The sequence below is a fragment of the Mustela putorius genome, unplaced genomic scaffold, assembly GCF_011764305.1.
Source record: "Mustela putorius furo isolate JIRA1106 unplaced genomic scaffold, ASM1176430v1.1 tig00004041_pilon_pilon_pilon, whole genome shotgun sequence".
NCBI classification, from domain to species: Eukaryota; Metazoa; Chordata; class Mammalia; order Carnivora; family Mustelidae; genus Mustela; species Mustela putorius.
Genome location: NW_025422176.1, coordinates 1501964 through 1516415, shown reverse-complemented (window position 1 = coordinate 1516415; position 14452 = coordinate 1501964). Strand labels below are relative to the sequence as shown.

General features: G+C 48.0%; 1 protein-coding gene across 1 annotated transcript; it reads right to left on the bottom strand.

Moving 5' to 3' along the window:
* Positions 1-213: 213 nt before the first annotated feature.
* On the bottom strand, positions 214-3208 carry CHP2 (calcineurin like EF-hand protein 2). The gene is made up of 7 exons (XM_004778337.3): positions 2980-3208; positions 2539-2611; positions 2344-2424; positions 2088-2218; positions 1838-1899; positions 643-765; positions 214-450 (listed from the first exon to the last, which is right to left on the bottom strand). The coding sequence occupies exons 1-7, from the start codon at positions 3044-3046 to the stop codon at positions 397-399; spliced, it is 591 nt and encodes a 196-aa protein (XP_004778394.1). The 5' UTR covers positions 3047-3208; the 3' UTR covers positions 214-396.
* Between the last annotated feature and the right edge of the window lie 11244 nt (positions 3209-14452).

Here is a 14452-nt window from a genome sequence, read left to right as displayed (position 1 = left end):
GCTGATTGAGAAATGAATCACTGAGTCCTGATAGCATTGTGTGAGCCCTTTGGAACTAACTGTGCCAGAAGACCCTTCCAGACTTTTCCAGCATTCTGAAGATACTTTTCAAACTTTTTTAATTCCATGAGCCCCTACCAATCCCTTTTTAACTGAAGTTGCTGCAAGTTGGGTTTTCAATTGCTTGCAGAAGATTGCTGGCTGATTCACTAATTTGAGATCAAATGAGTTAGGCTTTATTTAGTACACTCCCCTCCGGCTTTCTCTCCTTGGCCTTAAATGGAGTTTAGTATAGACACAAGAGTACAGTTTATGGAGGCCCTGCCTCTGTCGGGGGCTGAAGACAAATCCCAGGGTGAACTGGCCCGTGTAAGCCAGCCAGAGGCACAAAGGGGGTCACTTCAGGATCCGGATGCTCATTTTCTGCTCGATGTCCATCTTCTCTAAGGACTGGTGGGGGGAGGTGGGAGGTAGTCAGGAGCTCAGTCCTCTAGGCTTCTAACCTCTTCTCCCTAACCCCAAAGCCCCACCTTTCCTCGGCGACCCTGGTCTTTCTGCCCACCTTCTTCCAAGTTCCTGTCCCAGGTCCATCTGTTCTAGGGACTCCTGATGTCAACTCCCCAGGCCTAAGGGCATTCTGACCTTGGTGAACTCCAGGAAGGACACAGCCCCATCCCCATCTTCATCCGCTTCCTGCACCGTGCGGTCGGTGATGCTCTCCAACTGCTCTTCTGTCACCTGCACTCCAACCATCAGCCGGAGGACCTGGGGGGCGTGGAGGGGGACAGCCATAAAGAGGAGGCCCTAGGGGTGCCTGGGTAGCTCAGTTGTTAAGCATCTGCCTTCGGCTCAGGTCAGGATCCCAGGGTCCTGGGATCGAGTCCCCTGCATCAGGCTCCCTGCTCAGCGGGAGGCCTGCTTCTCCCTCTCCCATTCCCCCTGCTTGTGTTCCCTCTCTCACTGCCTTTCTCTCCGTCAAATAAATAAATAAAATCTTTTAAAAAATTTAAAAAAAAAAAAGGAGGCCCTAGCCCCATACCCCAAACCTCGCCCACATCATCCGCAATGGTATTACCTATTTTGTAATCTGTCCCTCATCCATTGTCTTCACTCCCCACCATATCCCCCAATAATGTCCCCTATGGCTTCTCCATGTGAACCCCCACTTGTCTATTTGAACTCACTTGTAATGAGTTTGGTGGGTAAACTCATTTGGGGTTGGTTCACTCAACCCAAAATGAGTTTGGGTTCACTCACTTGAACAGTACACCCAAACTCATTACCCAGCCCCAAATCTTATAACCCAACTTCCCCCCATCCTCCACCTCTCCCCCACCTCATCCTCCCCCCATTCCCCATTCCATCCCCTCCCCCACTTCATCATATCTATTGAGAGTTTCTGAATCTCGGCACTCTTGACATTTGGGGCCAGGTAACTCCTTATGGGGGTAAAGGAGTCTATCCTTTGTATTGAAAGATATTCAGCAGCATTTTTGACTTCTACCCACCAGACGCTGGTATTACTGCCCACTCCCCAAGTTGTGACAAGTAAAAATGTCTCTAGATATTGGGAACAGCATTTAGGAAGCAAAATCACACACATACACACACACACACACACACCCCCCATTAAGAACCACTGATCTATTTCCAACCTCACCCCCAACTGTTCCCCATCCCATTTTCCAACTAAACCCACCCCCTGACGGATTCCCACTTAATACCCCCCCACATCTGCACCCCCACTCACCAGGCATCCGCCCCATCCCCCCACAACCTTTCACTTCAACCAACCACCCTTCACACATCACATCCCTTGTCCTTTGGCTCTTCTAACCTGTAACATCTCATGCCTGGAGATCTTTCCATCTCGATCCAGGTCATAGAGCTGAAATACGACTAGAAGAGAACGGAGGGGGACAGAAAGGTGGGTCTTCTCTGCACTCTTCCAGCAGAAGGTTACCCTGGAGGTGTGGCTGGGGGTGGGGTGCTCATCTAGAGGCTTGCTAAGAGACGGGGGTGCCCAGGGCCTCTTCCTGGTGCGGTATATCTAGGGTCTCACTTGGGGGGATTCCCCACAAACTCACAACGAAGTTTGTTCATTCTGCTGTTGAGGGGTTCGGGTTGCTTGGGATCTCGCATGCCTGAGTCGTCATCATCGACAGGTCGAAAATGAGCCAGGACTCTGACAAAGCCTGGGAAATCCACTCGCAGATTCCTGGGGGTAATGGAGGAGAGGCAGTGGTCCCCTTGGGCCTCCCTCTGCTTCTGTCCCTAACTCTCCCCGAGCCTTCCCCCAAAAGTCCCCCCCCCACCGCCCCGCCGCCCCCAGCAAGACCTCACCCGTCAGGGAAGAAGCTGTCTATAATGCGTTCTCCCAGGGGGTTCACGGCCAGCGCCCCAATCTGTTGCAGATCCACGCGGCTGTCAGGTCCAAGTTCAAGCGGCGTAGGCAGGGCAAAGACAGGAGGGTTAGTTAAGAGGGGAGTGGGCCCAGAGAGACAGAGGTGGCAGGTCCTGAAGCCGGCGCCCCCTCACCTCAGGTAGCCTTTCTCGTTCCTGTCCAGGGCCCGAAACCGGTGGTAGAGGCGGAGCAGACTGGCCTGCGAGACTGCGGGGCGAAAGGCCGAAGGGTGACAGGGCCGCCCGCGCTGGGGACGCGCGGCGGGACCCTCCCTGGGCGACCCCCGGCCGCGGGCGGGGGACACGAGCCCGCTGAAGGGTTCGCCCCGGGGACCCCGGCGGGGCTGCAGGGGGCGTGGCGACGCGCTCCCGCGGGGGAACCGAGCCACCAGGGCCGGCCCCCTCGGTCCTCACCCCCTCCCTCCCCGCACTGCAGAGCTCGAGGACACCTGGCTGCCCGGCTCCACCTGGCCGCCAGCAGCCCGGGGTCCCGCGCCCGCCATCGCGCACGCCCCCCGGAGGCGCCCCGGCTCCGGACCCCCCGCGTCCCGGGTCCGAGCCCCGCTCGCCGCTCACAGCCGGTCTCCCGCCGGATGCTGTCCCCGTCGGGAATGCGCGCGGCGTGGGAACCTCGGGAGCCCATGGCTGCGCGGGCTGAGCCTCCCGGCCCCGCACGCTCGCCTCCCGCTCCCGGGCGCGGCCGCCCCAGTGGCCCCAGGGCCGAAGGCCGCAGGCCTGGAGCCGAGCCAGACTCGGGAACCCCTGCGTGCCTCGCCTCCCACCCGCGACCCGGGCGAACAGAGAACAATGCCCAGGGTGGCGGGGTCAGAGGGGCGGCGCGAACAACGGGGCGTTTCATCCCGAGCCGCTGAGGTCGCCAGGGCCCCGCCCGCCCCACGCCCGCCCGCCGGGCGTTTTCAAGCTGCAGGACAACCGACCCACGGCCCCCCGCGCCCCCCGCCTCCCGCTCCGGCTCCCGGTAAGGCTGGGATCCCGACTTGTCATCCAGAGAAGGAATCCACGTCCTTCTGGGAAGGGGACGGGTGGTGGGGAGGGGGGCGCTGGACCCCTTTGTCCCAATCCCCGGAAGGGTCCAGCCTGGGGCCCCTTCCCCAGGCAAGAAGACAGAGAAGAGGCATCGAAGGACCCCTCAAGAAGGGTGGAGTGGGGGAGAATCTTGAGCGGTAAAGGGGAGACTGGGTCCCGTGGAGGGACCCACTGAACAGGGTCCCTGGATTTGGAAAGAAGTGGATTGGAATCCCAGCTACGCGATTTACCCTGGACAAGTCGCTATGCCTGGGCTTCATCTCCTTTGTTCTGTCCACATAGCGTACCGTTGATGTTTCATTGGGTCAGTGTACAAATCAGGAGATTTAAGGAGAAATCCAGTTCCCAGCTTCTGAGAAATCAAGAGTCCAGACGCCACCAGACCCCCTTTCACACCTGGCACACCTGGTTGACCCTGGGGAACAGTTGTCACCGGTAAATAGGGCGCTGCTGCCTGTCCACTGGCCCCAGTCCCCACCCACCTCAGTTCCTTCCTTAGGTACCCCGGTGGGGCGGCTGGTAGAAGCTCTAGGTTGAAATGCCTTGGACCTCTGGCCAGCCCTCAAGCACCACAGGAGCCTACAGTCTGAGAAGTGCTTACAAACATCACTGTGCCCAAACTTAATACTAATGGCAACAACAAGAGCTCTCGTTTTGCACTCACCGTGCACCAAGCACTTTGTGAAACACAATGTACAGGATCAAAGCACTTGCTAGACTGCCTACCTCCGCCTTATACATGGTAGAGGCCTCCAAGGGCGTGCTTATGAACTATTAAGAAGCACGTATCCTCAGTGGGAGACATATCTCCCCCAGGGGGCAAAAAATCCTATTATTCTTGTGTACAAAACACAGATACACATGTAGTGCCTAAACAGCATATAGTGTATCTGTGGTATTGAAACTTCATAATATTAAAATCCCATGATTAGGAAAAATAGTCTGGAAACCCTACTAAGGGAGGGCCATAATGAGGAAAGTGTGGTGAAACTCAGTTATAAAGGGGCAGGCACCACAGGTGTCCAGTTTTAAATCTATCATTATCGCATCTTCTCCCAATCTAATCACACACTCACACAAATTTCCTAGGGGGAAAAATATATAAGCCCTTTATTACAGGAGTTCAAGTTCATAGCCACCTTGGAGAGAAAAAAGCTAGCAAAACAATGGGTCTCCCGTCGAAGACTCCATGCAGAGACTCGGGTCAGATCAGCCTTGAAAATATTGATCTAAGAAGTGTTTACTTCTCTTTCAGATACCCCAGGGACTGAACCACAGGCTTGATTCCCTTTCAGATGTCCCCCGAGGACTGAAGTGTGCGGGGAAACTACACGGCTCCCTAATGCAGCCCAGCAACCACTCCTGTCCAAGGCTCTGAGTCAGGCTGTGAGTGTAATTTGGGTTAGATTCTGAACCAAGGGAGGCTCAGAGTCCCTGGGATCAAGCAGTAATCACCTCAAGCCAGCTGGGGATGTTGATCTTGGAAAGAGCCACTCCAGCCTTAATCTCTGAGTCAGCACCACAGTAAAGTAAAGTAGGCCAGAGATTAATTAACAAATCTCATCCATCCACCATCAACAAGCCTAGAGGAAAACTGTGCTAAAACCCATTCTTGCTATAAGCACACAAGTAAGATTTTTTTTAATATTTTATTTATTTATTTGATAGAGCAAGCACAAGCTTGGGGTGGGTGTGTGTAGGAGAGGGAGAAGTAGGCTCCCCCCTGAACAGGGAGCCTGGATGCATCCCAGGACCCTGGGGTTATGCCCTGAGCCAAAGGCAGATGCTTCCCTAACTGAGCCACCCAGGAGCCTGCAAGTAGGGTTTAAATCAACTTCAAAATATACACAGCTGCATCTTTTTGGGTCATTTAAAAGAGAGATGCTTTGGGGAGAATTTCATCTACTTTGAGGAGAATCTATCTGGCCTGGTTTCAGGCTGAACATTTGGGTTTTTTGTTTGTTTGTTTGTTTGTTTGTTTGTTGCTAGAAAGCCACATAAAAGTTGCTAGCCAATTTTGATGAGGCAATACTGAAGTTCAAATGGAAAAACGCAGATGTAAAAGTTACTGGGGGGCGCCTGACTGGCTCAGTCGGCAGAGCATGCAACTCTTGATCTTGGGGTTGTGAATTCAAGTCCCACTGTGGGTATAGAGATTACTAAAAAAACAAAAAACAAAAAACAAAAAAACAACAATAAAAACTTGGGGCATGTGGGTGGCTCAGTGGGTTAAAGCCTCTGCCTTCAGCTCAGGTCATGATCCCAGGGTCCTGGGATCGAGCCCCACATCAGGCTCTCTTGGCGGTGAGTCTGCTTCCCCCTCCCTCTCTCTCTCTCTCTCTCTCTGCCTACTTGTGATCTCTGTCTGTCAGATAAATAAGTAAAAAAAGAAAAAAGAAAAAAATTTTTTAAAAAAAGAGTAGTCAGGAAAATATAAATCTCTTACAACTCAATAACAAAAAATGAACCCAATTTTTTTTAAAGATTTTATTTATATATTTGACAGACAGAGATCACAAGTAGGCAGAGACACAGGCAGAGAGGCAGGCAGAGAAGGGGAAGCAGGCCCCCTGCTGAGCAGAGAGCCCGATGTGGGGCTCCATCTCAGGACCCTGAGATCATGACCTGAGCCGAAGGCAGAGGATCAACCCACTGAGCCACCCAGGCGCCCCAATGAACTCAATTTTTAAATGAGCCAAAGAACTCGAATAAGTATTTCTCCAAAGAAGATAAACGAATGGCCAATAGCCCATAAAAAGTTGCTCACCATCATTAGCCATCACGGAAATACAAATAAAACTGCAATGAGATAATCACTTCAAACTCACTAGACTGGCTAGAATTACAACAAAAACAAAAGCAAAAACCCAACAAAACAAACCAAAACCCAAACTCAAGACACAGTAAATAACAAGGAGAAATTGCAACTCTTCCATGCATTGCTGGTAGAAATGTAAAACAGTGCAGCTGCCATGGGAAACAGTTTGGAGTTTTCTCAGTAAGTGAAACAGAATCACTGTATGCATAATTCCACCCCTAGGACATTCTGTAAAGAACTGGAAACATGCATTCACCACAAATACTTGAACACGAATGTTCATAGCGGCATTATTCAGAGTAGCTACCAGGCGGAAACGACCCAAATGTCCACTGACGAGTGGATAAACAGTGCGGTATGTCCATGAAAGGGCATATCATTCAGCCATAGGAGGAAGAAAGGTCTAATGCGCGCCATGGGAGAACCTTGAAGACACTATGCTAAGTAAAATCAACCAGTTACAAAAGACCACATATTCTATAATCCCATTTATTATGAGACATCGAGAATAGTAAAATCTATAGAGACAGAATGTAGACTAATGGTTGTTGAGGGCTGGGGGATAAGGGAATAAGGGAATGAAGCTAAAGGGTATGAAGTGTTTTTCTTTTTTTTAAGATTATTTATTTATTTATTTATTTGACAGAGAGAGAGAGAGAGGAGAGAGGTCACAAGTAGTAGGCAGAGAAGCAGGCAGGAGAGAGAGAGAGGAAGGGAAGCAGGCTCCCCGCTGAGCAGACAGCCCGATGCGGGGCTCGATCCCAGGACCCCGGGATCATGACCTGAGCCGAAGGCAGAGGCTTTAACCCACTGAGCCACCCAGACGCCCCAGGAGGTTTAGTTCTGAGGTGATGAAAATGTTTTAAAATTGACTGTGATGTTACGACTCCCATTTAATATTTTAACTACATGTGTATGTCCTCTTAAACCACATTTAAAATTGCTTTAGGGCACCTGGGTGGCTCAGTCATTGGCCGTCCGTCTTCCGCTCAGGTCATGATCCCAGGGTCGTGGGATCGAGCCCCACATCAGGCTCCCTGCTCAGCGGGAAGCCTGCTTCCCTCTCCCCCCACCCCACCGCTTGTGTTCCCTCTCTTGTTGTGTCTCTTTCTGTTAAATAAATAAATAAAATCTTCAAAAAAATAAAATCAAATCGACTGTGATGATGGTTGCACTCTGAACATGCTAAACCCATTGCATTGCATGCTGTAAAGGGAAATTGCGTGCTGTGTGAGTTAAATCTTAATAAAGCTGTTTTGTTTTGTTTTTTATTTTTTATTTTATTTATTTATTTATTTAAGATTTTATTTATTTATTTGTAAGAGAGAGAGAGTGAGAGCGAGCACAGGCAGACAGAGTGGAAGGCAGAGTCAGAGGGAGAAGCAGGCTCCCTGCGGAGCTAGGAGCCCGATGTGGGACTCGATCCCAGGACGCTGGGATCATGACCTGAGCCGAAGGCAGCTGCTTAACCAACTGAGCCACCCAGGCGTCCCTTGTTTTGTTTTTTAAAGAATATCCAGGAAAGCTCTGGAAAGTAAAAGTAATGAAGGCAAACTAGCTTGAGCAGATTTTTAAATAGACTATTGAAGTATAATAACCTATGTGGTAATAGTGCAGGGGTCAACAGATAAAAAAAAAAAAACCAAAAACGGACAGGAATGTCAGAAATAGACCCAAATACATATGTGAATTTCACGTGTGATATAAGTGGCATTTCAGATCAGCGGGGGAAATGTGGATTACTTAATAAATGTCATTTGGGACATCTATCTTTTGAGGGGGAATTAAAGCTGTACCCTTACCTCCTTACATCAAAATTGACTCCAGATAGAATGAAGGTTTAAATGCAAAATGTAATTGTGCAAAACTCAAAGAAGTCTCGGAATTTTTCATAATCTTGAACTGGAGAACATGTTTTTAAACATGAAACAAAGCCCAGAAACCATACAGAGAAGACTAGCAAATTCACAATGTGAAATTAAAACTTCTACATGGTCAGAAAGACTAAACGGGAAAAACATTAACAGTCTGTATCAAAGATAAAAGATAATGTCCTTTAAAAATTTTTTTTTAATCTAAAAAAATTTTTAAAGGAAATCTTTTTAGATTAAAAAAAATTTTTTTAAATAATAATTGTGTATTCTGAGCCCAAAGAACACAGTCCACACTCTCAGGACTAACCACCAGGGAGAAAGGCAAAAGATAATTTCCTTTAGAATACAAAGATATCTTAAAAAAAAAAAAAAAGACCAAAAAGGGGGGGGGGTGCGCCTGGGTGGCTCAGTGGGTTAAGCCTCTGCCTTCGGCTCAGGTCATGATCCCAGGGTCCTGGGATCGAGTCCCGCATCGGGCTCTCTGCTCAGCAGGGAGCCTGCTTCCCTCTCTCTCTCTCTCTGCCTGCCTCTCTGCCTACTTGTGATCTCTCTCTGTCAAATAAATAAATAAAATCTTAAAAAAAAAAAAAGGAAAACAATAACAACAACAATACCCCACCTTTTATTTATTAGGAAAAAAAACTGATAAGATGTGAAATAAAAAGGGTAAAGAAGTCTACAAAGATACCTCAACATCACAAAACTTAAAGTACAAATTAAAACAGAAGTTTTGGGGGGGCACCTGGGTGGCTCAGTTGGTTGGGCATCTGTCTTTGGCTCAGGTCATGATCCCAGGACCTTGGTACTGAGCCCAGTGGGGAGCACGGTCTCCTCCTGGTCTGCTCAGCAGGGCCCCTGCCGCCCGCCCTGCTTGTGCTCTTTCTCTGTGTTAAATAAATAAAATCTTTTTTTTTTTATTTAAAGATTTTTATTTATTTATTTGATAGAGAGAGATCACAAGTAGGCAGAGAAGCAGGCAGAGAGAGAGGAGGAAGCAGGCTCCCCGCTGAGCAGAGAGCCCGATGTGGGGCTCGATCCCAGGACCCTGAGATCATGACCTGAGCTGAAGGCAGAGGCTTAAACCACTGAGCCACCCAGGCGCCCCAATAAAATCTTTTTAAAAATAAAATAAAACAGATTTTTTTAAAAAGATTTATTTATTTATTTAAGAGGAAGCGTGGCAGAGGAGTAAGGGAAGGGTAGAAGCCGACCCCCTCGCTGAGCAAGGCATATTGAGTATCTTGAAGCCAATGGACAGCAATGGGAACACGTGGCTTTCACCCGCCCATCCCAAGCCATCGTTCTGGTAGACCTTGAGGACAACCTTATCCATCCCGGGAGGGAATCTCAGAAGTAAAGCCAAACTGTTCCCCACGCACACTCTGTTCTTCCTATCCATTCACATGAGGAATGGGCTGCATGAGGGGGGTCCCAGCTGTGGGATTTTCACCTCATATTATGCCACTGATGGTCAGCCAGATCTTGGAAGGTCCTTATAATTCATGGTTTTGGCTCGACCAGTATTCACAGTGTGACGGCTGCACAATCCACTCTCCCACTGATGGGCACCGAGATTTCAGTCCTCGTGAATGATGCTGATACGAATATCCTTGTCCGTGTTCAGGAGTTTTTCTTGGGTAGAAGGCACATTTCTTGGTGAGGAAGAACTGAAATCGCTCTATCACAGAATATGTGAATATTTAACCCGAGGAGATAAAGCCAAACTGGGTTCCATAGACTGTGTTGCCCACAGTGTTGTGTATGATTTTACACTTCTGTCATCAACGTATAAGCATCCCATATATTTGTAACCCAAATGCTCGGTATTTGTTGAGCGACATTAAATAATTAAAGAATTAAAGTATTAGGGTCGGGATCAGAGGAATCTCATGCAAACATAGAGTAGGCAGCCCTCCAGCGACGCAGCTCCCTTCGGGTCAGATCCGTTTCCATCCCTGTTTTCTTCTTTCAGGGTATTCCTCGCTCCCTCTGCAGGTCAGTATCCTCTAAAAAGTGCCCAGTGCCCCTCGGCTCCGTAATTTAGAATTGCCCTTGACTTTGGTTTCCGCAACATCAGCTCTGGCTCCAATTCCACAGTATCTCACCGTTCTAATGCTCCCCACACTGTCCTTCCATTAATTCAGACTTTCAAGAAGAATAGACCGCGTTGGCTTAGCTGGGCTTAGCCGGTCCACTCTGAGGTCAAGCAGTCTTGGTCACTTTGAGGCCAATGTGACTCCTTAGGTCCACACTTTTGCAGGGACTCCAAGGGCTATTCTAAAGGAAGAATTCCAGGTGAGACACGCATCCCCAAGGTGTTTTCCACCTACCTTTGCCTCCCCCTCTCTCTGCCTCTTCTCTTCCTTTTCCTCTTTCTATAAATAAAGGAATAAATAAATAAACAAACGTGTATTTCATCCCTAATGCTTTTCATCCATGACTATCTATGTATTAGTATCCTATCAAAACAATGACGCTGAGTGAAAGAAGCCAGACTCTCCTCGCCACCCCAAAAGTAGATCCTGTCTGATGCCATTTATATGGAACTCCACAAACTACAAACTCATCTATGGTGACAGAAAGCAGATGGGTGGTTGCTTGGGGAGGGGGGTAGACAGGAAGTGTGGGGAGAAGCAATTACAAAGGGGCACCAGAAAGCTTTTGTGTATGATGGAAATGTTTACTCTCTTGATTGCCTGATGGTTTTATGGGCGTTTACATATGTCAAAACGTATTAAATCATGCACTTTTAATATGTGCAGCTCACCTTACCTCAACATAGCTTTTTTTTTTTTAAACAAAGCATTTTGTGGGACACCTGGGTAGCTCAGTCCGTTAAGTGACTGCCTTTTGCTCAGGATCCTGCATCAGGCTCCTTGCTTAGCGGAGAGCCTGCTTCTCCCTCTTTCTGTTGCTCTCTCTGACAAATAAATAAAATTTTTTTTTTTTTTAAGTGTTTTGTAAAGTTAATGTCACCATTTCCTGTATTTTTTATTTCGCTTTTGTTATATTTTGTAACATATATATCTATAATTTAGAACGGGGATTGTGCATGTAATTCAGCATTAATTTTACATATACTTTTTTTTTTTAGTTTTACGTATATTTGAGGGTGCATGTTCGAAAACCTTCTGGCTGAGTGAGGCGTGTAATCAGGAGCACTTGGGAACGACCGATTGAAGCCCCGCAAGCCCCACTGACCGCTGCACTCTACTGCCCCCTGCTGTAAGTAGGTTTGTAGCCACCTTTACACTCACGCTCAGGGTTCTAACGATGAGGAAGAATGACTTGAGAGATGTACCTAGAAACAAACTCTTCTAAACGACATGCACGCACACGCACACACACGCACACACATATGAATGCGTTCACACATACTGCACACGAGCACACATGCACTCACGTATACATATACCACACACACTCGCATGTGCACACACGCCCATATACATACATGCATGAGCCTGCATTCACACACGCACAGCAGGAAGCACCTCCACATCTTTTCACTACCACACAGCCTCAAGGGAGAGCAGAGGAGCAATTCAAAGCTTGAATGAGAAACAAAATAAAACAAAACAAAACCGAAATGATGAAGCCAAAGCTGGAACTTCAAAACCTTTTCAGTGGGGGGACTTGGTTGCAGAGGGCTCTTGGACTCCTCTCCTGGCTAGCATTCCCCTTCATCCTTTCTCACAGTAGCTCAGAGACTTAAAACCAACACCTTCGTCAGCCAGCGGACACAAAAAGTTAACCCTAAGAACTGTCCTGGCCATAGTCTGAGAACGACTCCCCACTGAGCTCTGAGAGAAGTCCATGCTCAGGGCAGGACCAGGCGGAGGCCTTTCCCTGTTGTTTCCAAGCACCTCCAAGATGGGCGAGCCCACTGCTTCCACCTAGGTTTGGGTTTGGGGGCAAATTAAGTTTTCTTTTATGATGAAATTATATTTCAGGAAGAAAACAAAACGAAACTCTATGTATGAGACCTCTTACAGTTTGACTGGAAGAGCAAAGCTCCACAGGTCTGCTTCTCTGCTTGTTTTTAACCTTTTACAGAAATATAATCAGATGTACGACCTGGTAAATTTCCAACAACCAGCTTTCCAAATGTAGTTCTGAAGTGCACATGGGTTGATATTTTTATTTGTATTAACAAGGAAGTGAAAAGTAACACAGCAAAGATGTATTTTTGAACTTCCCAGTAGTTCAATGATGTGAACAATGTCTTTGCTAAACCAGATAAGAGGTTTCCAAGACCAGAAGAATATTTCGCTCATTTCTTTTATAGCATTCCCAGACAAAAAGCTTTTTTTTTTTTTTTTTAAGGTTGGCTCCTTGTCCAGCATGGAGCCCAGTGCCAGGCTTGAACTCATGACCCTAAGACAAGACTTGAGTTGAGATCAAGAGTCAGATACTTATCCCACTGAGCCACCGAGGCTCCCCATAAAGCACTTTTGTTTTTCCCCATAAAGCACTTTTAAATTTCATCTACATCATTAACATTTTCTGCACTTTCTTCAGCCCAGGCAGTCAACAAAACAAATCAAGCCCAGCTTTGCAGTATCTGATGATTTCTGTGATGTAAATTCTCCTGCTGCCTCTGGTTTCAAGCTGCTAATGAGATGTCCCCCAGCGTGCAGCTGGAATCCGAGGCGCAGTAGCGATCATTCCATACTCTTTCCACCACGCAGATAGCATGTATGCGAATCATCTCAAGAGCAGAGAGGACAGTAAATGGATTACGAAGTGATGCGTTTTTGAGTATTTATTACATTTATTTTAAATATAATGTATTTAATTGTAGGTTTATAAAGTTAATTTTTTACGATGGTTGTGCTTCACGGACAGTCACAGAATTCTGGAAAATAGAACAGTGGGCTCTCACGAACCTATTCTGGCACACCGATAAAACATACACAAAGACGTGCCACACAATCAGCACGCATCTCAGATTCCCTCAAGCAGCCCGAGAGCCTCCTCGCCACGGCCCCGTTGGTGGGTAACCAATCCGCTGACTTCCACTGCACCGACCACCGGTGTACCGGCTTGTGCATGTGACGCAAGAGGAATCATAAACCTGCAGTTTGAAGTCCCACCGCTAGAAGCCTCTGGAGAGGCAGACAGAGGCTCCTCCCAAACCCACTCCTGGGAGCTTACTCAATTCCCTCCCGGGCAAAGAGGCCCTGTGTTACTCACGACCCAAGCTGGGAGGAGATGGAGAAATAACTGAGCACTCAGTCTGAGCATGGGTGAGTCCCCGGGGGAGATCTAGAACCACAGGTTTCCCAGGCGGAGATCTGGGGACCAAGTTTGGGCAGAGGAATCTCAGCTGGGCATTTGACCTCAAACCCCAGTGTGGTCTGCCGGGTGAGCTAGCTGGGCAATGAACAATGAGGACTACTGCTTCTGCCTGGCTCAGAACAGGCCCCGCTGCCCCAGGGCCTCGTTTATCTAGACAAGGTGAACCCTCTGAAAAACACACCGAGGGAAGAATAGAGGAAGGAAAGCGTAACACAGAGGTTAAGTTCTGGGACTTGGGTGTCGAGCAGAACTAGCTTTGAAATCACCGCCTCTTCACTTCTAGCTTTGTACACTTGGGTGAGACTTAGTTTGTTCATCTGTAAAATGAGACTTCTCTGAGACTTAGTTTGTTCATCTGTAAAATGGGAACAATAAAACTCTCCTTGCAAGCTGGTTAAGGGATTAAGATCATAAATGGGGGGCGCCTGGGTGGCTCAGTGGTTAAGCCGCTGCCTTCGCTCAGGTCATGATCTCAGGGTCCTGGGATCGAGTCCCGCATCGGGCTCTCTGCTCAGAGGGGAGCCTGCTTCCTCCTCTCTCTCTCTCTGCCTGCCTCTCTGCCTGCTTGTGATCTCTCTCTGTCAAATAAATAAATAAATCTTAAAAAAAAAAAAAAGATCATAAATGGGAAGCAAAAGTCATATATGTTTTTAAAGATTTTATTTATTTATTTGACAGAGAGAGAGAGATCACAAGTAGGCAGAGAGGCAGGAGGGGGGGTGAAGCAGGCTCCCCGCTGAGCAGAGAGCCTGTTTCAGGGCTCCATCCCAGGACCCTGAGATCATGACCTGAGCCGAAGGTAGAGGCTGTAACCCACTGAGCCACCCAGGCGCCCCAGTCATATATATTTTTAACGGTGGTTATTGTTATACCCAGAGGATGAAGAGAGGACTTCTATTTCGTTTGTGAAGGCGTCCTGTGAGCTGAACTCCTCTGGACAGAACTGCCAGAGTATGAAACAAGGAGATTAGCGCTGCTCTGCGTAGTATATAAACAGGTGCTTCGTTTG

Bases quoted from the DNA above. Each gene is read 5' to 3' on its own strand.
- CHP2 (XM_004778337.3), bottom strand. From the start codon at position 3,046: ATGGGCTCCCGAGGTTCCCACGCCGCGCGCATTCCCGACGGGGACAGC. The intron at 2,425-2,538 runs GTGAGGGGGCGC...TGGACCTGACAG, and splicing joins AACGAGAAAGGCTACCTGAG to CCGCGTGGATCTGCAACAGA. The intron at 766-1,837 runs GTTAGAAGAGCC...CACGCCCCCCAG, and splicing joins CCAGGCATGAGATGTTACAG to GTCCTCCGGCTGATGGTTGG.